The following is a 27,189-nucleotide window of genomic DNA, read 5'->3' as shown; positions in this document are numbered from 1 at the left end:
GCAGCGCCTTTACAATATTAGGGTAGTTTTAGAATCGCTCAACCGCTGAGATCTAACAGCTGTTGGTTTCAACGACGCACCTTCATGTCCGCTTAAGTACGCCAGAAATTCTCCCTCCTCATTCCAGAATCTGCCGGCTCGAGAAAAGATGGTGAAGCTCGTCTGTGCGATCGTTGGTGTGGCGGGAAGCGCTTTCCCTGTGGACATCGACGCGAGTCAGCTGGTCGGAGACTTGAAGAAGGCGATCGCGGAGGATCAGAAGTATGACTTCGCGGCGAGCAAGCTGCAGCTTTCCCTGGCGAAGACGGCGGACGGCGCGTGGCTGCCAGACGACGACCAAGCTGCGCTGGATCTGGAGGACGGAAAGGTTCATGAGGACATTCAAGCGTTGATCGACGGCGAGAAGATGAAGGCTACGTGGACAATTGAGGACGTGTTGACAGCTAACAATATGACCAAACGGAAAGGGCGCGCTCCAAAGTCGAGACAAATCCACGTGCTGGTGGTGGTTCCGGAGGGTGCATTTGGTTCAGCGAGCGAGACTTCCAAGATGGATCAACTCGTCGAAAAGGTTGACAAGATCTACGAGCAGACTGTGCTGGGGAAACGCAAATATGTCCACTCGGAGGTAACCTCGACCCAGGGCAGGCAGCTTCTGAACGACTTGGATATTCGGGTGGAATTTGTGCGCACAGTTCCATTTGATGCTGGAGAGGGATCTTCAGTTGACCCATACGAGTGATTATTGAGAACGGCGAAGAGGTCGTACTCACTGAGGAGCAGCAGCGCAAACGATATCGCCGATACGTGGAACACAACATTGGCGCTGTGCTCAAGGAGAAGCAACTTTGCGTGATTGGCGTGGAAAGAGGCACAAACATCCTCACAGTTAAAGTTCCTGGTCGCGAAATTGAGCTCGCTGGACGTACAGATCTCCTCATACTGAGTGATCTTGTTGAGATGAGGCCGACCGAGGTGCAGTACCTGCCTGGTGTGAAGATGCTGATCGAAGTGAAGAGAGACGTTAAGGCAAGCAACGACTTCCAGGCATTGTCGGAGCTGATCGCTTTGGATCTGCTCGTTGACGACCCAGTAATGGCGCTCCTTACTGATTTGAAAGGAGAGTGGATATTCTTCTGGGTGGCCGAGAAGATAAACAGTTCTGCCCGTATCCACAAAGCGGCGATCAACAAGCCAGGTGAAGCCTTCGAGGTAATTAGAGCGCTACTGGTGCAGCCACCGACTGCACCCGCTGATACTGATACCACCGAGATCAAGCTCCCGTGTTTCCAAAGTCCCGTGAAGAGATTGAAGCTGAGAAAGGCGTTACCACCTATCGGAGAGGGTGGTGACAATGGCGGGATTCGTGAGAGCATCGAACGATACTATGACATCGCCAGTATGTTAGGTCCCGACATTGAGATGGCGCGTGCTGTGGCTCGGCAGGTCACTCGATCTATTCCCACGTTTAGTTATTTCAGCTGATTCTTGTTTGATGCAGCATTAATACATTGTTTTTTATTGATCCTGGTAAATATAAAGTTACTAATATACAACAATGACGTACTCTCCTGAGCAATACCAAGCTAGCAAGGAACGTATCAAAGCAGCGCAGAAGCGCTACTACCAGCGCACACGCGAAGCCCGTTTATCTTATCAAAAAGACTACGATGACAAGAATAGAGACCAGATTCGAGCTCGCAAGCGTAGACCCAAAACCGAACTTATTGACGGTGAAGTCGAACCTAACAACGAAACCGAACTTAATTAATTAATTAATTTTTTTCTCAAATAAAAAGTCAATCCCAATATAGTCAAAGACAATGACTTAAAACCTCCAAAAAGGTATAAGCCAAATATTTGAATTAATTAATTTCAGAATATATTGTAAATGACTAAGATATAAAGTCGATCCTGATACAAGGTCAAATAATTATAAAGTCATATCTACGGAGAATAATATAGTCAAGCATATATAGGCAACATGTTTGCATACGAACTCGAAGGATTAAAGAGATTAAATATTCAACCTATCAAATGGGGTAGTAGCTACCGTGTTAAGGTGCGTGGTAGAACGGGCAAGATGGTTTATGTTAGCAACGTTTCGCGTCCAATCAACAAGAGATTAGTATCTAAGCAGTACAGTGTTTCGATTGAAACCCTTGAAAAACACTTGTCGCCCGACTACAAGGCTGATCCTAAGTACCGCTTTTACAATGGTAATCACATGGAATCGCACCTATATGAGGGTGTCGAGCCATCTGATTTCTACAACAAGCTCGAGAACGTTCTTTCCACACAAACGAGTGCGGTTAAGGTAAATATTGCTCTCGGGTACGAACTTGTAAGCAAGACCGATCCTGACGACACTCGCTACTTCTACCCAAATCTCGCTAATACTCATGTATTCAATAATCCTATCGCTATCAATAGCAAGGCTGATATTCAAAAGAAGGTGATTTCGGAAATCCGTTCTATGGAGTTGGCTGACAAACTGAACTATCCCAGCTCTGGGTATAAGCTAAAGGCGATCACTGCATTCAAGATTTTCATCTACCATCGCGACCATGCTCTCGGGGATAGCGAAGCTGTCATCCCTAAGATTATTCGCAAAAACAAGCATGTGATCAACTTCCCCAAGACCAACAACAAGTGCGTCTTCCACTGTATCGCCTGGCATACATTCCAGAGCCCTAAGAAGGAACCTCGAAGAATTCAGGCTCAGGTGAAGGAGGCATTCAAGCGCTACTGTTCTTTCAAGGGGGTTAAATATTCGTTGAGCCTGTTTAGGAGTTTCAAGCCCATTGACCTACTACAACTCGATGAGGTTGAAGACTGCTTTCAACTTGGTATTAACGTATATAAGATGGATGTAGTTTCTGGAAATGTAGAATGCATTCGTAGATCTGACAAGGGGTATGAGACTATGGATATTTTATCGTTCGAGAATCATGCTCTTTACATCAAGAACATCGATATGCTTCAGGCTAAGTATCAATGTCCTAAGTGTGAAATGGTTTTCGTCAGCGCTGAAAGGGTTAAAAACCATAAAAAGAATCAGTGCGAGCTCGTAAATATCGAAAGCTTCCCAGCTGAGCCAACTATCTACAAACCAGCTCAGAACGCAATACGATCACTACTTACGAAGTATTCAATCAAGAATGCTGACCAGTACATTGATCACTTCATCGTTTATGACTTTGAGGCCATCCTTAATTCTACTGCGACTCAACACGGGGAGAATACTGTCTTCACGAACGAACACATTCCGGTGTCTGTATCAGTAGCTGATAGCCTAACCGAGGAGGTGCGTTGCTTTGTAAATATGATCCGATGATGCTACTTACGGATATGTTCAAATACATCGGTGATGTATCTGTTAAGATCCAGCAGTACAATGTCAATAAGTACAAGTTGCTTCTACAGAAAATCATCAACGCCCACGGTCTGACAGGTATGGAAATTCCAGGAGTCAATCTTGGTAAGACCTACAAGATGTCTGATGTCGAGGGTTGGATCAAACAAGGAAAGAATGCCAGCTTCTTTGACTTCCATAGCGGTCTTCGCTTTGGTAAGCAAAGATCTGATTACGGGAAACTAAAACAGCAGCTTGATCAGGTACCAGTATTTGGTTTCAATTCTGGTCGATACGATATTAACTTGATTAAGAAGGATTTGTTTGCCGTTATCGGTACCGACAACATAAATCTGTCATCAAGAATCCCAGCTACATGTGCATTGCTACATCGAACATAAAAATGCTCGATATTAGCAACTATGTACCAGCTGGTACCAGCTACGACAAGTATCTTACAACATATCTTGGTGGCTGCAAATGTGATGACAAAATTAGATGTGTCTGTGGTCTTGGTAAGGGTCTTTTCCCATACGAGTACATCACCGCGTTCAATGTGCTAAACCAGACTACTATTCCGCCTAAGTCAGCTTTTGATAGCAAGCTCCGTGGAACAAGCATCACCGGCGATGACTACGAACGAGTGAAGTTCGTGTGGGATTACGATGAGATGAAATCGATTAAAGACCTGCTGATCTGGTACAACAATCTCGACGTAGTCCCATTCATCAAGGCTATCAAGGCTCAACGAGAGCTCTTTAAGCGTTTCGATCTGGATATGTTTGCGGATGGAGTGTCGCTACCTGGTCATTCGGAGAAGGTGATGTATCAGACCTGCTTCAATAATCTCCAATACCCGGATAAGAAGCCAGCTAACGCATTCCAATTCCCATCTAAGCGAATGAGTGGATACAAGAGTCAGGATGTTAAGGCAAAGCGAAAATTTGGTATGACACTCGAGCACTTGAATACATTGCTGCAAAAGCAAAAGTATCTGTGTGGTCTATGCTACTGCCAGCTAACCGCTGATACCGCTTCAGCTGATCGTATCAACAATAAGCTTGGCCACATCGACGGCAACATCTTGATCAGCTGTGTGAAGTGCAACCCCGCGCGTAAAGATATGTCCCTCGGGGGATTTCGATACAAGAATTTGCTTGAGTTCAACTCGGACAAACTGATATATTCTATTGATCGAGAGGAAAAGGATATCTACGCTAAGATGAAGGCCAACATCGCCGGAGGTCCATCCATTATCTTTAATCGCTACGCTAAGCGTAATGAAACCAAGATTCGCGGTGGTAAGGTCTGTAAAAAAATTATCGGATTCGATGCTAACGCTCTGTATCTTTGGGCTCTTGGTAATGAGATGCCATGCGGTCGATTGACTACCGTTGAAGCGTATAAAGGTATCATCGACGACATCAACACCGATAAAATATTTGGCTTTCTTGAATGCGATATTCGTACTCCAGACCATCTAAAAGACTACGTTAGTGAAATGACCCCCATTTTCAAGAATGTACTAATCGATTGTACCGACGAGAGTGTCATTGGTAAGCACGTGTTCGATCACAATGAGGCGCGCATGCAAAGTCGAGCAGAGCCAGCTCGCAAGTTGATTGGTAGCTACTTTGGTGAAAAGATTCTCATCTACACTCCTTTGCTCAAGTGGTACCTTTCTCATGGTATGGAGATCACCAAGACTTACTGCTTTATCAAGGCCAGCTCTCACAAGGCTTTTGCTCCATTTATGGAGGCTGTATCAAACGCCCGGCGAGAGGGTGATGTTGATAAGTCGAAGGCGACGATTGCTGAGATGATGAAACTTGTAGGCAACAGTGCTTTCGGTCGATCTGGAATGGATATGAGCAAGCACAAAGAGGTCAAGTGTGAGTCGAATGACAAAGCTATAAAGAACAAGATCGAACACTTTACGTTCCATGGGTTAGAAGAGCTTAATGATGCGTGTGAAATCACCATGAAGAAACGCCGTCTTAATAACAAGAACCCAATCCATTTGTCGATTGCCATCTACCAGCTCGCCAAGCTACGCATGCTCCAGTTCTACTACGACTGCATAGATTTCTACTTTGACCGCTCTGACTTCCAGTATCAGGAGATGGATACTGATTCAGCTTATATCGCTTTCAGCTGTGAGAATCCGTTTCAAGACTGTATCAAGCCTGAGCTACGTACCCACTTCAAGGAGCATAAATACGATTGGTTCCCACGCGACTACAACACTGAGGTAGCTAAGTTTGATCGCCGTACTCCTGGTTTGTTCAAAGATGAATGGTCAGGTGATGCTATGGTCTCACTATCGAGTAAGAACTATATTTGCTATCTACCCGACGAGTCTTACAAGGTAAAAGTTTCAGCGAAGGGTATTCAGCAGGGAGGTGGTCGAAACAATGGTGTTCTTAATCCCGATGGGTTTGAGACTGTTGTACGGGATCGCATCACGCTACAAGGTACAATCAAGGGGTTCAGACTATCGAAAGAAACCAAGTCTATCATCACCTATACTCAAAACAAAACAGCGCTCAACTACTACTATGACAAACGTCGAGTACTTGATGATGGTATCACGACTGAACCACTTGATATTTAAGCAGCTAACCACTGGGGGGATTTTTTTAATGTAAATACAGATCATGGACGCGCTATTAAAGAAACTCTACTATGATCCAAAAACCGGTTTTATCGGAGCTCAAGCTCTGTATCAGAAGGCAAAGGAGTTTAATCCTAAGATAACTTTCAAAATTGTAAAGGATTGGTATGCGAGTCAGACTGATATTCAACGATATCAAGAGCAAAAGAAGAAATTCAATGGCTTCAAAATTGCTTCGCATAACCCCAACTCTTGGCAAATTGATCTTGCGTTTTGGGAGAAGCGACCAATTTGGACTGCTATCAATATCAACTCGAGGTTGGGCTTTGCGAAGGTCTTATCAAACAAGACAGCAGCAACTGTGTTAGCAGCGCTTAAAGCGTTTGTTCGACTCCATAAAGTGGATATCATTACAAGCGATAATGGTAGCGAGTTCATGAACTCGCAGGCTCAAGAGTTCTTCAAAACCAAGAAAATTGAGCACTACAACAACGAGCCCGGTGATCATGGTACTATGGGGAAAATTGAGCGATTTAACAGAACGCTGAAGCAGAGACTAACTAAAATGTCCTCCAAGAGGATTCGCAAAAGCTTATCACTGACGTTATTGAAAACTACAATAGCACGTTTCATCGTTCGATTGGTATGACCCCGAGTGATGCCAAAGGTAAAGTAATGGATGCGGATCTGAGTCATAATCAGGCAGAAGCCGATAGAATTGAGAAGGAGTTTGAGGTCGGATCAAGCGTATTATACCGTCTCAAGAAGCAGGCATTTGGTAAAGAATCGGCTCGGTGGAGCAATGCAGTCTATACGATAGTTGGAATTGATGGCTACCGAGTCCAAATCCGTTCAAAGAATGGTCATACCCTCTACAAGGCCCCAAACGATCTTAAACTGGTTAAAACAGATCCATGTGCTGTTGTATCCATCTTGAACGAGATTGGTAGAGTCAAGTTTCAGAAAGCTTGCCATATTGATTAGTATATGATTCTAATCATATTTTGGATCAATAAATTGGAATTAGTTATAACTGGGATAGGTCGATAACTCTGTCAAAGTTATAACGGATTTGCCCCTTAACCGAATCACATAGCAGGATTTGTCCCTTAGACGCCGTGGCTTTGTTATAGGCAATCATAATGTTCCGTTTGTTTAGTTGAGGGATATTAAAGTCTCGTACAACCATCTGTAAATCACGCTTCGAATTAGCCTTTAAGATTGCTACATATTCTGAATTCAATCGCGGGAGTTTGTCAGTAGGAAGTAGCTATGAGCAATAAATATTGTACTTAAAAAGTGGTGGCGACCTCTAATAAAGAATCCACTAAATAAATTTTTCTGTAGAAGTTTATTCACGCCATAGTCATCAATGATAACTAACTCAACCTTTTTACTGTTTATCGGTGTGCTACGAACGTTATCTACGTTAGGAGGTTCGTCGTAGAATGTGATAAAGCCATCAAGCTTTTCTCTAAGGAAATCGTATATAGGTTGATCTTTATTGCGAGCAATTACATGCAGGTGAGCGAAAACATTGGGCGAATGCTTGAGAATGAACATCACTAAATTTGTTTTGCCGGAATACCTTGGACCGAAAATAAGCATTCTGAACAAGCTTTTGATATCCAATTCTGGGATTGTTTTAACCGATACCCCTCGGTATTTCTTTGGAATAGCATCGTCGTAGTTTGGAATAGCGCTCATGATTGAAAATAGCTGAATCTATATAGGATTAAACAAAATGAGTTCTGGTTTTTCATATCCACAACCAACGTTCCAATCATCGATCTATAACCCAGCGTTCTATTTGACATTGGACGCCAGTGGTTATCTAACCTTTGATTACGCGCAAACTCTGTATTTGAGTAAGGATGATTACAGGATGAGCTACCTAAGCGGAGTAGTGCCAGGAACGGCATCGATAGGATCTGCCCTTGTTCTGGGTGCTTCAGGTAATATCTCCGGCATTTCATCGCTAAGTGCCATTAACCTTACTGGCACGCTACAAACAGCTTCTCAACCGAATATCACTTCGGTTGGAAATTTATCGTTCAATGGATCATCGCGCTCGATATCGATAACAGGTGCTTCAAGCTACATTGATTGTCGGGAATATCGCCAGAACGGGAATACGTACGATCTAAGCCTTCTACAAAACATATCCGGAGTTAGTTTTGGCAGTGCTACTGCAAATAAATTTTTACTATGCGACTCGAGTTTAAATATCGCAAATATTAATACGGTATCAACAACTACACTTAGTTGCACGAACTTACAACCGGGTGGGACGTATTATGATCTCTCTGGGTTCCTAACATCTATTCCGAGCTCGCTGACATTATAAACCTTATATACGACAGGAAACATCGATTGCGGTGGGTTCATCAATGGGTTTTTGGCTTATGGCGACCAATCAAACATAACAACAGTAGGATCGCTGACAGAGCTCGGTATCAACTCTACAGCAACGAATGAGTATTTCTCGATAAAGGGGTCTGGATTATCATATTTAGATGGCAGTTATACGCGAATGCTTACGTTTTCGGGTTCGAATATTACTCCCGTTGAGTTCCAAATTCAGGTCCATAATGGTACTAATTCCACACCCAGCAATGTCACATGGATAGGTAATTACACTAATAACGATCTTCGTTTTGGTATCAATAACTCGACGTCAATGATTTTAACTACGACAGGGCGCTTAGGACTTGGAACTACAACACCAAGCGCTCCTCTGCATATATCAGGTAGCAACAGTATTGTTTTTGGTTCCGATGGTTTAACCATTTATAGGCTCCGAACAGACTCTGGCGCGACAGAGTCGGCTCTTGGGCCGATCACGTACAGCGTCGCCGGTATATTTAGCGGGTACATTGCCTGTACAGCCATGGCGATGACAAGCGATCGCCGATTGAAGCGAAATATTCAATCATGTCCCATTGATCGAATCAAGCGTCTCTATGATCAATGTGAGGTCAAACTGTATGACTGGATAGAGAGCGAGGGTCGCCCTGGTCAAGAGGTAGGCCTCATCGCTCAAGACTTTGTCAAAGCTCATCTTACCGATTTGATCAGTGTCTTCTATCACGATGATATCGAAGAAGGAGAAGACCAATCGTTAGAGCCCGCTAAGCAACAGCTCAACGTTGATTACAGCTCAATTAGCGCTTATAACATGAAAATGATTCAACACCTGTTAAGTGTGAATGAGGATCTCCAGAAGCCAATAAATGAACTACGCTCAATTATCTCAGAGTGAGTATAGAAATCATGCGTATCGAGTATTGGGAAATCAGCCCGTTAGCAACGAAGAAATATCGAGTATGGATCAGACTTGATACTGGAAAGCTACGAAAGATTGATTTTGGTGATAGTAGATACCAACAATTTCGGGATCAAACCCCTTTGAAAGCGTACTCACACCTTGATCATAACGATCCAGAGCGCCGTAGGAGATACTATCTAAGACAAAAAGTTGATTATCCTCCGTATAGTGCCGATTTCCTATCAAAAAAATATCTTTGGTGAATATAACCATGGGTTGTGGTCCGAGTAAAGAGCTCAAAACTAATTTGACTACTGATAAACCTAATCAGATTGTTGGATCTACCATGCTACAAGCCGATAAAATTATTGTTCTTGGCGATTCTGTGTTCCTACCAACACAAAGCCCCGATGGGGAGTCTGCCATACTTGAGATGAGTATCAATGATAGAACAATGAGTGTCTATCGTGGATATCGAAATCGACTTGTACGAAGCGGTATTGCTTAGATAGCGAACGTCTTCACCGTTTTAGTCTTTTTTTTCGGTTGGTAAGCCCAGACGCGACCACCCTCTGTCTGAGTCGATGCATCAACCTTCCTGATAGACTTATCAAGGTCAGTAGCCCAAACAGCTGCCTGAGTCTTCTGTGGGCGATCATTGATGATCAGATTTTTCATAATGGATTTGAGCTCAGCAACGTTGAGATCAGCGTTATCACCATAGCTACCAGCTGAGCTGGAAATAATGCGTGGGTTGAAGAAGAACATTGTTATAGTATATTGTATAAAATCGCTGCGTACATGAATAAAATAGGAACGAGCATAGTTTATGATAGACGCGTGATAATTTCCTTAAACTCTTTATCGTTAATCATTCGGTTGCTATACATATCTACGGTGAGAGACTTGAGCTGCTTGATGATACTTGGATTGTCATTCCCTAACTCCATCTCTCCTTTCAGCTTATCATACTCAGCACGAAGAGTCTCCAGAGGATCTGTGAGTTTATCATGGAAATTGTACTGAAGATGAGTAATGGCGAGGATCTCCTTGAACAGCTTTTTATCATCGATACTGAGCTTATCGTAAGCGGCTTGATCGATATGGTTCTTATACACAAGGGTTCCGATCATGGTTAGAGACTATCGCTGATCTGGCACTTAGGTCCGCATTTGCGTCGGTTGGGCTGTACAATCACGAGCGTTTTGGCATCCAGATCAGGCAAACGGATATACTTGCTACCGAGCTGCTTATAGGTATATGCTGACGGAGTTGCTAAACCCTGAATCTCATTGAGATTATAGGTTCTTCCGCGACGAACTGCACCTTCCAATGGAGCAACACCTGCCCCTCTAAGACCACGCCCCTTCAAGCCACTCCCATTCACTCCTTTTACCCTTCGTTGATCTTGTCGGTCATTAAAGTCTTCTACATCTGTTTTTCCAGGTAAAGCTTGAGTGTATTGCTTCGACTTCGCTGAATAGACTGCCTTTGTCGCTTTCATTATTGATGTCGCTGCCTTCAACGCTGATCTTGCTGATTTTGAGTTTGACCCCTTCACTACCTTTTTAGCTTCTTCAATCGCTTCTGAGCTTCACCATAAGCTTGAAAGGCTGCCTCCGAGTCATCATGAAGCTTTTGCAAATTATCGTCGTGATCATACTGCTCATTACTTTGACGCTTGATATCATGGGCCGATTTAAGGATTGCCTCATTTACTATTTTAAGGTTATCATCAAGGTTTTTACGTCGTTGCTTATTTAGTTTGTTCTCTTTAACCAATTCAGCTGCTTCTTCATCACTTGATGGAAATGGATATTCAACATCCTTGAGATATTTATCCAAATCCTCAAAACCGTTGAGTAATGATGTGAATGTATTCATCCAACTGATAGTTCTCATCAAACCCTTCCAAGCTACACCGGATACTTGTTTATACTGTTTGAACTTTTTGAGCTCTTTATTGTTATCTTCAGTCAATATGTTTAAAGGTTTGGAATCAGTTGGCTGACCAAAATAGTATGTTGGATGAGGTTTAACCCCCTTTTTTCTGAATAAATAATGGGTATTAGTCTGAAAGGGAGTTTAATACCCTTCGAATGAAGTTCTGTGTAATAATCAGGTAAAATATTTTTAGCATCATTGTCCGCGTTGCTCAGCTTTGGGTTCATATCTTCATCGATACCACTCATTGTGCCATATTTAGCTTCTCCGTCGCCTGGTGTGAAATCCTTTACATCAATTTCCTCGTCATTCTTCCCAATTACCTCTAACTGAAGTCCTCTGTCTCTGATCATATTGATAAATGAACGTAGCGTAAGTTGCCAATTGACCTCCTTCGTGATCGCTTGTTTTGCTCGATTGCTACTCTTACCAAAGACGCTGATTGAATTACAATCGACCCATACATAGCCATTATCATCAACAGGTGATGATTTGGCTGTCCCTTTAAGGATGGGAACAATCTTCTTTCTTAGTCCATTGGATTCAAGCAATCCCTTATTTTTACTAATGGTCCAAAACAATTTGAGTTTGCTATCAGACTGATCACTCGCTGTTGAAGTTGAGTTATCGAAGATAAAACTGTCCTCAAGTCTCTGTTTGGTGCGATCAGCAATATCTCCTTCTGAAGCATTGACTCTTTTCCTTTTTGATCCAATATATTGCCACATCTGTTCGGGAGTATTTTTATCATCCTTCCCCATTTCGTAGCGTTCCCTCTTTTCATTGATGTAGTTGAGAAATCGAACGTCATTAGTTAGAACCACACGAATATGGTCATATGTCTCTGACCAATCGATGCTTGGAACTAAAACAAGCTTCTTCAATCTAATACTGTATGTCTTAGCGCCATTTCCAATATAATACTTCGTTAGCTGACGTCCGTTAGACGAAAGAGGATGGATACCCAATTCTGCAAGAATAGGATAAACCTCATATATATCAGCAACCGCTTGTTTTGATCGCTTCTGTTCTTCGATTTCACCGCTGTTTTCATCACTAAATAAGTTCTCATCCGCTGGCTTTTCATCCTCACCAACCTTGACATCAACTAATGAAGGCCTTGCTTGTGTTCCAGCATGATAAGTATCAGGCTTAGCAGTAGATTCGGCATCTACCATAGTTGGAGTTGATACGTCAGGGTTTGTCTGGGAGTATTCATCAATCAGCGTTTTTTTAAGGACTCAGATGACTCGGATGTTGAGTCTGTCTGAGTTGTTGCAGTTGTTTTACTGGGGGCTGTAGTAATCCCATTCGCGATATCAGTAGCCCACGATGCGCCTTGATACATCTCACGCTTCGCTTTAGCTTGACGAACGCGACGCTGAGCTCTTTCAAGAAGCTCTTGACGCTTCTGCTCTCGTTGAGCAAGTGATGTGAAATTTGGAAACATCGTGTCTATATGTTGTGAGCCATAAAAAAATGAGCACTCAAATTACCAATAGCTTGGCATAACCGAATCATGACGGAAAGGTAGATACGAATGACAGATACTGTTTCGTTCGTTTAATAGATTCAAATAACGATCTTTGATACAATGGAAAGGAACGCCAAATATTGCTTCCAATTCGTGTCTGTATTTACGATTGACTACTGTCTTACGAAAATTAGCGGCTGCATCAAGATTCAGCAACTCATTCTTGATTCGACTTACTTCTTCGATGATCCACAGCTTGCGTCTAAGCTTCACAAGCTCACGTTCTTTATCTAAACAATATGGGCACATTGGTATCTATATATCAAGTCAGATAATTTTAAAAATCTCTCAAAAATAGATTGGATAATATACTTGAGTCAAAAAGCTTACAGAGGATGTCTCTTTCAATTAAATTTTTAAGCTAATCACGTCTCATTTTTTTAGCGCCGGGTCAAGTCTGAGCTTCAGCTCTTTGACTTCCAGTACTCGTTTTCAAGAGTTGATCTCTTGTTCTTGTTAATCAACCGTAGGTTATCTTGTGGCTCCCAGGAGTCAGGCTCATTACCAAGCCATTTTAGCAAATATTTGTACTTCCCAGAGCGTGTCTTCTTATGATCCAAAATCTTTTCCGCCTCAAGAATATCGCCTCGATTAATAGTAGCAGCTGTAGTAGCTTTAAAATCGACGTTCCAACCGCTGGAACCACATCCACTGTATCTGTTAGCTTACCTGATGGCCTTTACAGCTATACTGATATCAATCGAAGTATCCAGACTGCTCTCGTCAATGCTGGAGCGTATTTGATCAATCCATCTGGGGGAAATGTCTTCTACATCCAATTATCGGAGAACAGTGTGTATTATGCTGGTCAGTTTGATTTCAGCCCTACACCATCGTCTCTACCTACTGCTGGTGGTACTTGGACAAGACCCGCGATAGGATTGTACTCTCCTGGAGGTACTGGTTTGCCGACTACTACTCGCGTTCCTCGTCTGATCATTGATAACGCCTCTTTTGGAAAGGTAGTAGGGCTGACTGCTGGTACGTATCCTTCTACGTCAGCGACGGTTGCAAGTGCTCAGCTCTCGAATATCATTCCTCAGATTCACCCTACCAGCTCATACATCGTTCGCTGTGATCTGATCAAAAATGACTACGTTGCATCTGGTGATATTCTGAGTGCATTCGATCGAGGTGATGCTCAGGTAGGTCAGCTAATTTCATACAAACCGAGTCAGTATGCTTGGATGAACTGTCTCAATGGCTCGCGTACCTCAATCACGGTCAGTATCTACAATCAGAATGATCAGAAGGTCAAGTTCCGTGATACGTCAGTATCAATCATGCTACTATTGAAACCAAAAAAATAGGGAGGGTAGTACTACTTTTTTTTAATCAAAAGCTCATAATCGAAATGAACCAGCTTGCATAGGCTTCTTCCTCATAGCTCGAATCTTAGCCATATGATCCTTCGCTTCTTGAGAGCCCTTCGCGAATTTCTTACCCTTCGTGGCTACTCCTACTCCATAACGACGACAGACCTCGCCTCGGATAGACTTAATTAGATCCCCATGCTCAGGCTTCGTGGCCTTACTCAGTAGAAACTTCTCTGCACCATCAGCTGCATCGGTTAGAACTCCTTTGCGTTTTGCATATGATAGAGCATTCTTTGCTGTCTTCCTGACATCAGCAATTGATAGACGACCACCTTCTTTCTCCACATCACTGTCAGAGTCGTATATACCGACTCCTGTCAATGACTTAATTGCTGCTCTGGCAGGGATTGCGGCTTGAGGAGCTCCAAATGCCGTTGCAAGAGCTGGTACTGCTGCATCAAGTCCTTTGCTGAGTAATCCACTATCCTTTACGAATTTGAACGCGGAGGATAGACCAGATTTAATCTTACCCCAAATAGAGCCTCCTTGGACTCGCTTATAACCCTTCTTAATTTCATGTCTGGTAATGTCAAGATGCACACCGCGACCTGCCTTGCGAGCTTTGATCGCCTTCTCATAAGAGGCTGGATGGAGATGGATAACAGAGCCACTGCCCTTGAGTTGATCAGCTGTCAGACTTCGCTTACCAGTCTTGAGAGCTTTGGTCAGCTTGGGAGCTCGTACGTCGCTTGAAATAGTTAGTTCGCGATACATTATTGCTATATACCTTGAAACATTTTATGAAAGAATTGTCAAATTTAGATCTTTAAATCGATTTAGGATATTCATCTTATTGTTTTGCTTGCAATATAGCCATAGGATACAGAATGGACCGCAATAATCGCCATACGTACCTTGGTATTGTTTGGGGTTGTATCGTCCTATTCCAAACTTCGTAGGGGCTGCCTCGCCCATTGAATCGAAGTAATTATTATCACAAACACAAACCCAGTGTCCTACATCAAGATTAGGCGGTCCAAGTAGAATCAGATATGTACCTTTCTTTGGGAGCTGCTTCGTTATCTCACTTGATTCAAAGATATCATCGAGATGAACATTTAATTGTTTTGCGAGTTCAATCAGATCATGATCGCTGGTGATTGATTTGATGAGATGGGACATAATATTTAATTTCTCAAAAGTATATTAGAAACCATATAGATTCAACGATGTCTGAAACACAACTTTCCGACCAATACCTTTACCAGAGCTCGCTCAAGAGTGATCCGGAGATTAAGGTCTCCTCTGGCAAGCGCGTGCCTTTTGTTATCGATCTTAACCAAGGTTCGTACCAAGACGGTGTTATCACTATCGATGCTACGTCCCAGCTTAATGGTAGTGAAGGATTTGCCTGCCTCCGCGATGCTTACATCATGCTACCATACAAGGTTTCGATGAAGAACACGCACGCTACAAATGTACAGAATGCAGCCAACCGATTTTGTGTTGGTCTCAAGTGTGGCAACTTTAACGTCATCGATTCGATGTCGCTTGAACTCAATGGTAAAAACATTGTCTCGATGGCAGACTACTAGCTGTTCTGGAACAATATCCGTGCTCAGACCGGGTACAGCCCTCAGTATGTTGAGAAGCATGGTGCTGAATCGTTTCTATACCCGGATGCTGCTCAATCAACCAAGTACAGTAGTGCGACCACTACTACCGGAGACGGGTATTCGAATAACACAGCAATATCTACTACCTTCACCGCCGGTACTATTTCTGCTACGGCATCGGTAGCAAATGATGGTTTTACTAAGCGTCTTCTCTCTAACCCTCCAAATGCTGGAGCTGACTCATCTACGTCGTGGCCGCCTACTGGTGCTGCATCTGCCACCACTACCATTGCTAATCAACTTGGTCGCGGTGCGTTCGTAGCTGGCGCTGGTTCACCTGGTGCTATTATGGGGACGTGGAACTATATGCTTAAGATTAAGCTTACTGATTTACATCCGATTTTCAAGGAGCTTGACTTGATGGCTAATCCACAAATTCGTCTTCGTTTCCGCGTTAACCAGGGCACTTCAGCTATTGATGTTGATGCATCGAGAAATATGACGCTAACGGGAACAACATTATCGAGTGGCAATGTATGTCCAGTAATGGTTGCTTCTGCGACCAGTCCAAACCCAATGTACAATGCTCTTAGTGTCGCTGGTTCCATTGCAGTTTCTTGGGGTGCTGTGGTTAACTCGCTTGAGCCTACAATTGATGGAACCTACATGCCTTTCACGACTTCTCGACTGTATGTTCCTTTCGTTCATTTGGAGAACCCTCAGGCTATCATCTCTAAGCCCGTTAAGAAGGTTCGATACAACGATTGCTATGACCAATGGTTCTACCAGCGCGCTGGTATTGGTAAGCAGTCGACTCAGCTTAATGCTGCATTTGATCTTCAGCTTTCGGCTTCTGTTAAGAACGCTAAGTATGTTATCCTCCTTCCTTTTGCCGAACAGACCGGTAGTTTTGCTTCTGCTGCTATCCAAGAGTTTCAGAGTCCTTTCGATTTGGCTCCTTGGACTCTTCACCCTGGTTCGAGCATTCGCAACTTCAACGTCCGCATTGGTTCGCAACAGACCTTCGACATCAGCCATGACTATGACTTCCACCACTTTACTAACGAGATCGCTAAGATTGCTTCGATTAACGGTGATCTAACTCCCGAGCTGGTGAATGGTCTTCTTGACTATCAGACGTGGTCTCTAACTAACCGCGTCCTTATCGCTGACGTTAGCCGCCTGACGGAGCGTGATGTACCTCAGGCTATTCAGGTCCAGGGTGTCAACGCTGGTTGCCAGGAAACCAACATGCTTGTATTGGTTGTGAGTGAGCAAGAGCTCTCCTACGATCGTCTAACGGGTGAAATTCTTGATTTTACCACTGCTTAGATTTGGATTTAAAAAAAAGATATTTTTTAATTAGGCTGTAAAGCCTCGACAAGCTTAGGACATTTCTCAATTACGAATGGGTTCTTACGAAGCCAATCGATATAATTAGAATCGGTGCGACTAATTTTTTTTAGCGTCTTACCCTTGTACTTGCCCCAACTCATCATATACGAGTTATCATTGGTTAGAAACTTGGAGTGGAGGAATATCTTGATTTCCTCACTAATATTGAGACTTGGTAGGTTGAGCATCCAGCGACAATAACCAGGATCAGAAGTGGATACTTCTTCGATCGGCGTGTTCTTGTATTTCCAAAAGTTAGTTCGTTCGTCATGTTATCGGGGGTATCTATATACCTAGCTACTTTAATTTTTTGAGAAAAAAATAAATTAATTCTGAAATTCAGACGAAACCAACGGTTGTCTGTTCTCAGTGGTCGAGCGATTCTAAAACTACCCTAATATTGTAAAGGCGCTGCTTTCGCTCTAAGGTGGTCGAGAGGTTGCGTCATTGAAATCGCTGCTGTCCCGAAAGAAGGTTTCAGGAATGTTCTCGGTGGTAAATTACGGTAAGGAAAAAAACTGCCGGCGTAATGTTCTAAGTATTACTACTGATGGACTATGCAATAATAGCGAACAACAACCAGCACAAACTCTGGACGACTGTGAATTCAAGTCATCGCAAAACAACGGCGACAATCCCGAGAGGTGCTTGAAATCGACTGCAAAAGGAAATGCAACATTCAAATGGCAAGTCCCGAGCTTCCCCGACCAGACCAAATTCACGGAAGTACTGTTAGAAATGGTCAGCGATGACGACGACGAGTAAACTGCGCAAAAAACACTGCATTTAAGCTCTTGAACTGGTTGACTTCGGGCTGTGGTTATCTACCGCGCTTCACTTCTACATCCACGCTGCCGAATCGTTAAAAGGTTTGAAAACGACGTCACCCTTCTCATCGCACGAGTGCACGATTCCTCGTGTTGGTTCATGACGGTCCGTTGTCGACAGGATAAACGACCGAACTTTGCGACTCGAGGCGACTGCAGCGAACTCGGCACCTGTCGTCTTAGCCCCCACGACGGATCTTCCTTGACACTCGACGTCATCGAAGACCACAAGCTGCGTGCCTCGGGGCTCGGCATCCCAGACGAAAGCTGCAACAGCCTCGCTGGCGGTGCAGAGCGGGTAGCACCGATCCGCGGAATCGAAGCGTACTTGGCCGACGTAATCGTCGAAGCTGCTGTCCCGGTACATGAGGACAGTAAACTCGGCCGTCGCGACGCTGAAGATGAGGATGATAGCCGAAGCCACTGAAGTTCGCATCGTGTGTGTGTGTAGTACGCGGTAGATCGAGGACTAAGCGAGTCCTTCGGCGTCGCTGGCGTGTAGGTTCGAGGTACTGGAGACCGTGTCATCCCGGGTGGGTGGGATCTCGGAGCATGGTGTTATCTCCATCGAACGCTGGTGTCGTAGTGCGGGACTACCATGAGATCTGGCTGTTCGAGGATTGTGCAAAGGGAACAGCCACGGAATCGAGCTGCATATGCAGTTAAACGCTTCTCGTTCCGTGTAAGACAAGAGTAGAACGAGTAGAACTCCTCCATACCAATGTGCCTTGGTCACTCTTGAATTTGCACCGTTCAACTTCAGTATTCAACGTCCCCCGCAATGCAGAGCGTGGCAATCTTCCTGACCGCCTTCCTGGTCGTCGTAACATTCGTGGCCAACGCTGAGAACTGCACGGTGCTGGAGGTGTACACCGCTCTGGAGCCTGTCGCATCCGACGCCAACTTCGCCGCCTGCCAGACGGACAGCAACTACTCCTTGTTGTCGTTCGCGGCCCCAACACTGAATCAGAGCGAGGCGTTCTGCGCCAGCTCCGCGTGTCAGACGCGGCTCAACACGACACTGTCCTCGGGACTGCTGCCGGACTGTCAGGTGGCCATCGGAGCCCACAGACTCAACCTCACGAATGCAGTCACAATCGCCGCGAGGTGCCCAACGAGTCTGATGGAGCGTGCAGTGAGCAAGGAGGAAGACCACGACACGATCGGCCACACAGCAGACAACGTGGCCACCGTCGTGGGCCACTCGGTGCCCATGGACGAACTGGGCGCGGCTCTCTCTACCCTCGGAATTTGAGCTGTGCAATAGTCGATGTAGTCTGTCGATGTAGTAGTGTGCACTACATGTTGAACACAGATTAGTGCTGTATGTACAAGTGCCAGAAGCCTGTATTAACACGTCCCCTTATCGTTTACTCCTCGGTCTTCTGCTCCGTGCGGTGCGCGAAGATCTTGGCGGCCCACTCGCGCACAGTCTGCTTGACCTGCGTCTCGTCGATGGTCGTGAGCTTGTGGTTGTCCAGCAGGTGCTTGCCGTTGATCCAGACGTCCGACACGTGCTCGCGGCCGGCGACGTACACAACGTGGCTGATGGCGCTGTACATGGGGATCATCTCGATGCTGTCGCACTCGACGGCGATCACGTCCGCGCGCTTGCCCACCTCGATGGAGCCGATGTCCTTGTCCAGGCCCAGAGCACGCGCGCCGTTGAGCGTGGCCATCTGCAGCGCGTCCACGGCCGGCACGCTGGAGCTGCGCAGCGTCTGCGCCTTGGCCAGGATGGCGGCCAGCTTCATCTCGGCGAACATGTCGAGCGAGTTGTTGCTGGCGGCGCCGTCCGTGCCGATGCCGACGTTCACGCCGCGGTGAAGCATCTCAGTGACGGGGGCGATGCCCGACGCCAGCTTGAGGTTGGACGACGGGCAGTGGGCCACGTGCGCTCCGGCGGCCGCGACCTCGTCGATCTCGGCCGGCGTGAGCTGCGTCATGTGCGCGCAGATGAGGTGGTCCGAGAGCAGGCCGAGGCGCTTGAGGTTGGCCAGCGGGCGCAGCTTCTGGTCGCTCTGGTGGCAGCTCATGGACGCGCGGTTGAGCGCCTCGCTGTCGCAGCACTCGCTGGCCGTCTCGTGCAGGTGGATGTGCACGCGCGCCTTGTGCTCGCGGGCCAGCGCGTCGACGCGCTGCAGACTCTTGTCCGAGACCGTGTAGGGCGCGTGCGGGGCCACGGTGGTCGTGATGAGGTCGTGGCAGCCGGGCGCGTACTTCTCGAGGTTGGGCGCGGCCTTGGCCAGGTAGTCGTCCGGGCCGGAGCCGTAGACGCCCGGGAACTCCATGACGATCTGCCCCACGGCGGCGCGGAAGCCCGTCTGCTCCAGCACGGCGCAGGCCTCATCCGGGAAGAAGTACATCTCATTGCAGCACGTGGTTCCGCAGCGCAGCATCTCGGCCACGGCGTGCGTCATGCCGTCGCGGATGAAGGCCGGGCCCACGAACTTGCCCTCGGTGGGCCAGATGTCCTGCGTCAGCCAGTCGCACAGCGGCTTGTCGTCCGCCAGGCCGCGCAGCAGCGTCATGGGCGAGTGCGTGTGCAGGTTCACGAGGCCGGGCGTGACGATGTGGTTGGGCAGGTGGCGCTCCTGCGCGCCCTCGTACAGCTTGGCGGCCTCGTCGCGGGGCAGCAGCGCCACGATGCGCGAGTTGTCCACGACGATGGCATGGTCCGACAGCACCACGTCGCGCGGCGCGACGGGGATCACGTGGGCCGCGAAGATGATGAGGTCCACGCGCTGCTTGGTGGCCGGGGCGGTGTCGTCCACGGGGGTCTGGTGCGGCGCCATGGTACAGTTGGTCGAGCGGATAGTTGACGTTTAGCGGAGCGAGCTCCGAGCGTCCACCATTGTGGAGCCATCTATCTTGTGGTTAGGGAAGTCGACGGAGCTGATTGGCTGCTATTTTCAGATCGACTATTCGATTGGACTAAAATTTTGCTTTATCTTTGTGTGCGCCACACCACTCGGCAGCACCAGTAATTCTTGGTCTCCAACCCAACCGCCGCCATCACTCTCGATTCCTTCCGCACTCGCAGACGTCCATGGCTCCGTCCGCCGGGCCGGGTATGGCGCCGCCGGCGTCCGCCGTGTCCATGGAGGAGCTGGAGAAGCCCGTGAAGAGCGTGCAGGACAAGTGGAAGCTGCTGCCGTACTTCCTGCAGCTGCGCGGCCTCGTGAAGCAGCACATCGACTCGTTCGACTACTTCACGTCCGTCGACATGCGCAACATCGTGCGCGCGCAGGCCAACAACGTCGTGCGCAGCGACGCCGACCCCAAGTTCTTCCTGCAGTACACGGACATCCAGCTGGGCGCGCCCTCCATCGACGAGGAGGCCTTCGTCAGCGCCAGCGTCACGCCGCACCAGTGCCGCCTGCGCGACCGCACGTACGCCGCGCCCGTCTACGTGAGCGTGCGCTACCGGCGCGGCAACAAGATCGTGACCAACAACAAGGTGCTCATCGGCCGCATCCCCATCATGCTGCGCAGCTCGCGCTGCGTGCTGGCGGGCAAGAGCGAGGCCGCGCTGGCCAAGCTCAAGGAGTGCCCCTACGACCCGGGTGGTTACTTCATCGTGCGTGGTGTCGAGAAGGTGGTGCTGATCCACGAGCAGCTGTCCAAGAACCGAGTCATCATCGAGGAGGACGGCAAGCGCAACGTCTGCGCCAGCATCACGAGTTCCACGCACGAGCGCAAGTCCAGGACCAACATCTTCCTGAACAAGGGCCGCGTCTACCTCAAGTCCAACTCGTTCGGCAGCGACATCCCCATTGTCATTGTGTTCCGCGGCATGGGCGTCGAGAGCGACCAGGAGATCGTGAGCCTGGTGGGCAGCGAGCCGGACATCTGCGACGCCATGTCCGCGTCCTTCGAGGAGGCCTCGGACCTCAAGGTGTTCACGCAGCAGCAGGCTCTCGAGTACATTGGCTCCAAGATGAACACACTCACGAAGATCGGAGCCATGGGAGGACGCAACCGCGGTGGCGCTGGACGGCCGCAGCAGGACCGCAACTTGGTGGATGCTGCGCGCTCGGCGCTGGCCAACTTGGTGCTGAACCACGTGCCCTGTGAAAACTTCAACTTCCGTCTCAAGAGCATTTACGTGGCGCACATTGTGCGTCGTATTCTCTTCACAGACAAGGACCGCACGCGCTTGGATGACAAGGATTACTACGGAAACAAGCGTCTGGAGCTCGCAGGTCAGCTGCTGTCGTTGCTGTTTGAGGATTTGTTCAAGCGGTTCAACAGCGACTTGAAGCGTCAGGCTGACATGGTGCTGAGCAAGCCGAACCGCGCGTCGGTCTTTGATATCATCAAGTGCGTCCGCACAGACACAATCACGCAGGGTTTCTACCACGCGCTGTCCACCGGTAACTGGACGCTGAAGCGTTTCCGTATGGACCGTGCTGGTGTCACCCACGTGCTTTCGCGACTCTCGTACATGTCGGCTCTCGGTATGATGACGCGTATCTCGTCTCAGTTTGAGAAGACCCGCAAGGTCTCTGGTCCCCGTTCGCTACAGCCGTCGCAGTGGGGTATGCTTTGTCCGGCCGATACGCCTGAAGGTGAAGCATGTGGCCTTGTCAAGAACTTGGCGTTGTTGTGTCACGTGACTTCAGATGAGGAGCCTGGTCCGATTAAGCGATTGTGCTTTGACTTGGGTGTTACGGACGTGTCGTTGAGCTCTGGCGAGGAGATCAACCACGCATCGAACTACCTGGTGATGCTGAACGGTGTGATTATCGGTACTCACGTGAACCCGCGTGCGTTCGTGACTCGTCTGCGTCGTATTCGACGTGCTGGTCTCATCGGCGAATTCGTGTCTGTCATGATCCACGACGTTCAGCGCGTTGTGTACATCGCTTCTGACGGTGGCCGTGTGTGCCGCCCGCTGCTGCTTATTGACCCCGTCACACACCGTACTCGGTTAACTCAGCGTCACCTGGACGAGCTGCGATCGGGAGTGCGCGACCTAAGCAGTCTCATTGTGGAAGGTTGCGTGGAGTATGTGGATGTGAACGAGGAGAACAACTGTCTTGTGACTCTGCACGAAAGTGAGATTGGAGACCGCACGACTCACTTGGAAATCGACCCCGTGACGATTTTGGGTGTTGTGTCGGGCCTTATCCCGTATCCTCACCACAACCAGTCGCCACGTAACACGTACCAGTGTGCTATGGGTAAGCAGGCCATTGGTACGATCGCCATGAACCAGTTCGAGCGTATCGATACGCTGTTGTACACTATGGTGTACCCGCAGATGCCTATGGTGAAGACTCGTGTGCTGGACCTTGTGAACTTCGACCGTGTGCCGGCAGGACAGAACGCCATCGTGGCTGTTATGAGTTACTCTGGTTATGATATTGAAGATGCTATCGTCCTCAACAAGGCCTCGCTGGATCGCGGCTTCGGACGCTGCATGGTGTTTAAGAAGTACCAGACCATGATCAAGAAGTACGCTAATGGCTCGTACGATCGTATCGTTGGACCACCGGATTTCGACAGCCTGGCTGCCCCCGGTGGCGCTGGCATGGGTTTCCGGAATGCCAAGTACTCGTCGCTTGATGCGGACGGTATTAGCCGCGTTGGAGGCATTGTTCAGAATGGTGCGATCATGATCAACAAGGAGCAACCCACGCAGTTTAACGACTCGGTCGATGGGCGTGACCCACTCGATGTGACGTACTCGCCTTCACCGACGACTTACAAGGGACCTATCCCAGCTTATGTCGACAAAGTGCTGCTGACTTCATCAGAAGCTAACCACTTCTTGGTGAAGGTGCTGATCCGCCAGACTCGTCGTCCTGAAATTGGTGACAAGTTTAGCAGTCGTCACGGTCAGAAGGGTGTGTGCGGTACCATTCGCCAGCAGGAGGATATGCCGTTCAACGATCAGGGTATCTGCCCCGATCTGATCATGAACCCTCACGGTTTCCCCAGTCGTATGACTGTGGGTAAGATGATCGAACTGATTGCAGGCAAGGCAGGCGTCCTCACTGGTCGTCGTGCTTACGGTACTGCCTTCGGTGAAAAGTATGGATCGGCTGACCATGTGCTTGATTGCTCGCGTGAGCTCGTCAAGAATGGCTTCAACTATGCTGGCAAGGACTACCTCACGTCGGGTATTACGGGCGAGCCGATTGAGTGCTACATCTTCATGGGACCGATCTACTACCAGAAGCTGAAGCACATGGTGATGGACAAAATGCACGCTCGTGCGCGTGGTCCGCGCGCCGTGCTCACCCGCCAGCCTACTGAAGGTCGTTCACGCGATGGTGGTCTGCGTCTTGGTGAAATGGAGCGCGATTGTCTAATCGGTTATGGTGCCAGTATGCTACTAATGGAGCGCCTCATGCTGTCCAGTGACGCATTCAGCGCAGACGTGTGCCAGGGCTGCCGCATGCTGGGCTACGAGGGCTGGTGCCAGCACTGCAAGTCAGAAGAGAAGGTGGTTAGTATCCGCATTCCTTACGCTTGCAAGTTGCTGTTCCAGGAGCTGCAGGCCATGAACATCGTGCCGAGACTGACGCTCAAGGAGTATTAACAAGCTATCGATCGCAAGTAAGTTCCTGCTCTGTTGCGCGTTTTGTACTACTACACCGGTGCTGTGCTAGACCGTGTTTGCTTTAGACGACAGATCTTGGTGAACAATCAGATTAAAAACACGCATATGCAGCCTGTACACGACTCGACTCTGTCTCTCCCTCTCTTTTCCTGCTGGAACAGCTCAACTTCAAGGGGATTCGCTGCTGCTGCTCCCGTCGAAGTGCTCGCTCATGATGTCACGCCAGTTATCGACACGGATCTCCGCTTTGCCAGTCTGCATCATGTGAAGCAGCTGCCAGCAACGCGTGTGGTCGTTGGGGCCCAGGCCGTAGTTCATGCGGAAGACAGGTGAGTAGTCCTCCACTTCGGCGATGTTGTCATTGTAGTACTGGCACTCGATGAGCTCAGCTTGGGTGAATGCAGTCTTCGCAGTTCCGTCGACTTTGATGGTCGCGTTCAAAGTGGTTTCCAGGAGGTCCGTCGCCTGCTGCTCAATGTACTCACGCTCCTCTTGCTCCGACTCGAACGTTTCGGTCTCCATACTCCCCGATTCAGCTAGCTTGCGGGCGGTGCTTGGTGTCTCAGTAGTTGTTGCATCCAAGGTCGTGGTTGCTTCCACAGCTCCGAATGAGAGGGACGCCTGGATGGGAGTGGTGCGCTTAGGACAGACGAAGCCATTGTTCACCATGTTCGTGATCAGGTCGTTGCGCTGGTACTGGTACGAGAATTGCCCGAGCTGGTTGATGTTGACATACTCCCAGTACTTGGACGGCAGCGGCGTGAAGAACTGGCCAAGCTGCGGGTGGTCTTCCGCGCGAATGGCGGTCGTGGAGGTTGGGTAGGTCGTATCGACCATCCACTGCTGCAGTACGTTCGACGTTGCGGTCGGGCTCACAGCGTCCGGGTACAATGTGCACGTCTGGAACGCCCACCGCGAGACGCCCGTTGCGGTCGGGACGACGTTGTCGCCGAGCTGGCATTCGAGGTAGATCTGGTGAAGCAGGTCGACGGTCGCGCTGGATGGTACACAAACACAAGGGTCAACGTCAGTCGGATACCTCGAACTATGGTAAGTTAGGTAATTCGTACTGGATGCTGTAGAAGACTGGATCCGCGGGGCTAACGTATGTGGCGAGCACGGACGACAATGCGTTGTGAATGGAATCTGCGCACAACACTTCCAGGTTAGTCATCTACCACCGTGCACCAAGCAACCAATCCAACCTCAACGTACTGTGCGTCCCGTTCTGGATCTTGATGCTTACGTCTCGGAAGCCGCTAGCCCCGCTCAGCGTCACCCCCAGCCCAGCGTATCCGAAGCCGGATGGGAACGTCGTGGTGGACCAGTCGGAGCGGGGAATGCAGTGGGCACATCGAGTCGGGTCCGTGATGGTGGAGCTCTCGCAGAACGAGTTGGCTGGTGCGTTGGTGACGCAGTTGCCCGAGATGGTCCTCCCGTTGATGTTCATGGATCGCACCGCTCCCTGCGAGCCGCCGAGTCCGCGCAGAATCGACGAGCAAGCTTCCAGCGAGGTGCCGCCGTTCTCGCACATACCCTCGATGAACCGCGCGTAGTCGGCGAAGTAGTCCCAGTACGGGATCGTGAGGCACGCGTACTTGGGGTCCAGACTGCGCAGCATGTTCTCGTAGGCGAGCACGAAGCGCCGATTCCAGTACAGGAAGCCGCAAGTGCGCAGGAACTCCGATGACGACGCCTTCTCGGACGCCAGCTCCGCGAACAGGATGTGGTATCCCTGCTGCATGCCGACACCAAGCGCTTCGACGTACAAGTTCTGCTCAGCGGTGGTCATGGCCCCCCATGGCTTTCGGACGCGACTGGAGCAAGTGGTTTGAGCACCGACCGAGCGACCAAAGTGCGCGATATCACTTAACGCCAACCAGGCGAGGAGCAGCAGCTCGAGGACGCAGAAACGCATGAAGAAGAGCCTTGCACCGCAGCGCCTTGGAAATGGGCACACGCTCACGATCGACGAAGTTGAAAAGTGAGCTCTCTACATCGCCCAAAATCTTCTTGAAATCTAGGCGAGCAACAACGTACGGCGCTGCGGCGTCGGCATCTGGCATCACCAGTCGCGTGGTGCCGGTTCGAGACCGTTCGCTGCGGATTCCCTTCGTGCATTTGAAATGCGGCGCGAAACTGAGGGCTGGGCTTGCTGGGTCGACTACCCCGAGAACAAGTCGGTTGGTGACATTGACTAGGGGGTGCTGGTTCAATGGCACAAAGAATCAAACCATGTTTCGAGTCACTTGTTGCAACTCGACAACCCGAAGCAAACCGCCGCCCAACCGCCACGTACGAAGGAGCAACAACTGAACTTGCCCAGGACAGGCGCTACGCTGCTCTTCTCCCGCCGATCCGTGACTCACGTGAAGGCACCCACGGGGCCGGAAGAAGTCGCGGCTGGTGAAACACCAGTCCGTTGTGACCAGACGACGTGGCGTGATGGGCGGTAAAGCGACCGGAAGTCAAGTCTCGGGTGATACCAAGGTTGCGGTGCTCGATGTGGTGGCAGGAATCGGTGGAGAATCGAGCTACCTACTCGACTTGATCCGTCGACAGGAGCTGCAGGCAACCGTCTACCGTTTTTTGTGAGTCACGGTGACGCTACTGGCCACGTTGCAGTGCTGAGCGGGGTCTACAGAACTCAGCACACGCCAGCCATTTTCGAGCGTGGAGATGCACACGCGTGAGCGTTTATGGTTTCAAAACAGTGATAGATCGAAGACGTTGCCGACTTCTAGCGCCT

The 27,189-nt window shown here is 48.6% G+C and overlaps 14 protein-coding genes across 14 annotated transcripts; 8 read left to right on the top strand and 6 right to left on the bottom strand.

The window, feature by feature from the left end:
* Positions 1–148: 148 nt before the first annotated feature.
* On the top strand, positions 149–1,485 carry PHYSODRAFT_529541 (hypothetical protein; the record flags this gene model as incomplete). Its single annotated transcript, XM_009538537.1, has 2 exons — positions 149–724; positions 751–1,485. 2 exons carry the CDS (start codon positions 149–151, stop codon positions 1,483–1,485), a joined length of 1,311 nt encoding a protein of 436 aa, XP_009536832.1.
* Positions 1,486–1,558: 73 nt separating this feature from the next.
* Positions 1,559–1,771, top strand: PHYSODRAFT_528508 (hypothetical protein; the record flags this gene model as incomplete). Its single annotated transcript, XM_009538536.1, has 1 exon — positions 1,559–1,771. One exon carries the CDS (start codon positions 1,559–1,561, stop codon positions 1,769–1,771), a length of 213 nt encoding a protein of 70 aa, XP_009536831.1.
* A 674-nt stretch (positions 1,772–2,445) lies between these two features.
* On the bottom strand, positions 2,446–2,898 carry PHYSODRAFT_529042 (hypothetical protein; the record flags this gene model as incomplete). The annotated part of the gene is made up of 3 exons (XM_009538535.1): positions 2,446–2,486; positions 2,536–2,748; positions 2,847–2,898. The coding sequence occupies 3 exons, from the start codon at positions 2,896–2,898 to the stop codon at positions 2,446–2,448; spliced, it is 306 nt and encodes a 101-aa protein (XP_009536830.1).
* Positions 2,899–7,713: 4,815 nt separating this feature from the next.
* PHYSODRAFT_415688 (hypothetical protein) lies at positions 7,714–7,950 on the top strand (the record flags this gene model as incomplete). The annotated part of the gene is made up of 1 exon (XM_009538534.1): positions 7,714–7,950. A coding segment is annotated over one exon (237 nt), but the record flags the coding sequence as incomplete, so codon positions are not given.
* Positions 7,951–8,649: 699 nt separating this feature from the next.
* PHYSODRAFT_529537 (hypothetical protein) lies at positions 8,650–9,231 on the top strand (the record flags this gene model as incomplete). The annotated part of the gene is made up of 1 exon (XM_009538533.1): positions 8,650–9,231. The coding sequence occupies one exon, from the start codon at positions 8,650–8,652 to the stop codon at positions 9,229–9,231; it is 582 nt and encodes a 193-aa protein (XP_009536828.1).
* Positions 9,232–13,266: 4,035 nt separating this feature from the next.
* On the top strand, positions 13,267–14,025 carry PHYSODRAFT_528111 (hypothetical protein; the record flags this gene model as incomplete). Its single annotated transcript, XM_009538532.1, has 1 exon — positions 13,267–14,025. The coding sequence occupies one exon, from the start codon at positions 13,267–13,269 to the stop codon at positions 14,023–14,025; it is 759 nt and encodes a 252-aa protein (XP_009536827.1).
* A 33-nt stretch (positions 14,026–14,058) lies between these two features.
* On the bottom strand, positions 14,059–15,213 carry PHYSODRAFT_528906 (hypothetical protein; the record flags this gene model as incomplete). The annotated part of the gene is made up of 3 exons (XM_009538531.1): positions 14,059–14,415; positions 14,482–14,810; positions 14,925–15,213. The coding sequence occupies 3 exons, from the start codon at positions 15,211–15,213 to the stop codon at positions 14,059–14,061; spliced, it is 975 nt and encodes a 324-aa protein (XP_009536826.1).
* Positions 15,214–15,995: 782 nt separating this feature from the next.
* PHYSODRAFT_529464 (hypothetical protein) lies at positions 15,996–16,979 on the top strand (the record flags this gene model as incomplete). Its single annotated transcript, XM_009538530.1, has 3 exons — positions 15,996–16,127; positions 16,175–16,185; positions 16,241–16,979. The coding sequence occupies 3 exons, from the start codon at positions 15,996–15,998 to the stop codon at positions 16,977–16,979; spliced, it is 882 nt and encodes a 293-aa protein (XP_009536825.1).
* Positions 16,980–17,005: 26 nt separating this feature from the next.
* On the bottom strand, positions 17,006–17,296 carry PHYSODRAFT_528319 (hypothetical protein; the record flags this gene model as incomplete). The annotated part of the gene is made up of 1 exon (XM_009538529.1): positions 17,006–17,296. A coding segment is annotated over one exon (291 nt), but the record flags the coding sequence as incomplete, so codon positions are not given.
* A 586-nt stretch (positions 17,297–17,882) lies between these two features.
* Positions 17,883–18,236, bottom strand: PHYSODRAFT_319209 (hypothetical protein; the record flags this gene model as incomplete). The annotated part of the gene is made up of 1 exon (XM_009538528.1): positions 17,883–18,236. The coding sequence occupies one exon, from the start codon at positions 18,234–18,236 to the stop codon at positions 17,883–17,885; it is 354 nt and encodes a 117-aa protein (XP_009536823.1).
* A 414-nt stretch (positions 18,237–18,650) lies between these two features.
* On the top strand, positions 18,651–19,124 carry SOL4B (elicitin; the record flags this gene model as incomplete). Its single annotated transcript, XM_009538527.1, has 1 exon — positions 18,651–19,124. The coding sequence occupies one exon, from the start codon at positions 18,651–18,653 to the stop codon at positions 19,122–19,124; it is 474 nt and encodes a 157-aa protein (XP_009536822.1).
* A 115-nt stretch (positions 19,125–19,239) lies between these two features.
* On the bottom strand, positions 19,240–20,664 carry PHYSODRAFT_348181 (hypothetical protein; the record flags this gene model as incomplete). The annotated part of the gene is made up of 1 exon (XM_009538526.1): positions 19,240–20,664. The coding sequence occupies one exon, from the start codon at positions 20,662–20,664 to the stop codon at positions 19,240–19,242; it is 1,425 nt and encodes a 474-aa protein (XP_009536821.1).
* A 278-nt stretch (positions 20,665–20,942) lies between these two features.
* Positions 20,943–24,419, top strand: PHYSODRAFT_340380 (hypothetical protein; the record flags this gene model as incomplete). The annotated part of the gene is made up of 1 exon (XM_009538525.1): positions 20,943–24,419. The coding sequence occupies one exon, from the start codon at positions 20,943–20,945 to the stop codon at positions 24,417–24,419; it is 3,477 nt and encodes a 1,158-aa protein (XP_009536820.1).
* A 189-nt stretch (positions 24,420–24,608) lies between these two features.
* PHYSODRAFT_262700 (hypothetical protein) lies at positions 24,609–26,358 on the bottom strand (the record flags this gene model as incomplete). The annotated part of the gene is made up of 3 exons (XM_009538524.1): positions 24,609–25,437; positions 25,511–25,586; positions 25,656–26,358. 3 exons carry the CDS (start codon positions 26,356–26,358, stop codon positions 24,609–24,611), a joined length of 1,608 nt encoding a protein of 535 aa, XP_009536819.1.
* Between the last annotated feature and the right edge of the window lie 831 nt (positions 26,359–27,189).

This window comes from Phytophthora sojae (assembly GCF_000149755.1).
Source record: "Phytophthora sojae unplaced genomic scaffold PHYSOscaffold_12, whole genome shotgun sequence".
Taxonomy (NCBI): domain Eukaryota; phylum Oomycota; class Peronosporomycetes; order Peronosporales; family Peronosporaceae; genus Phytophthora; species Phytophthora sojae.
This window is presented reverse-complemented; position numbering and strand designations above follow the sequence as displayed.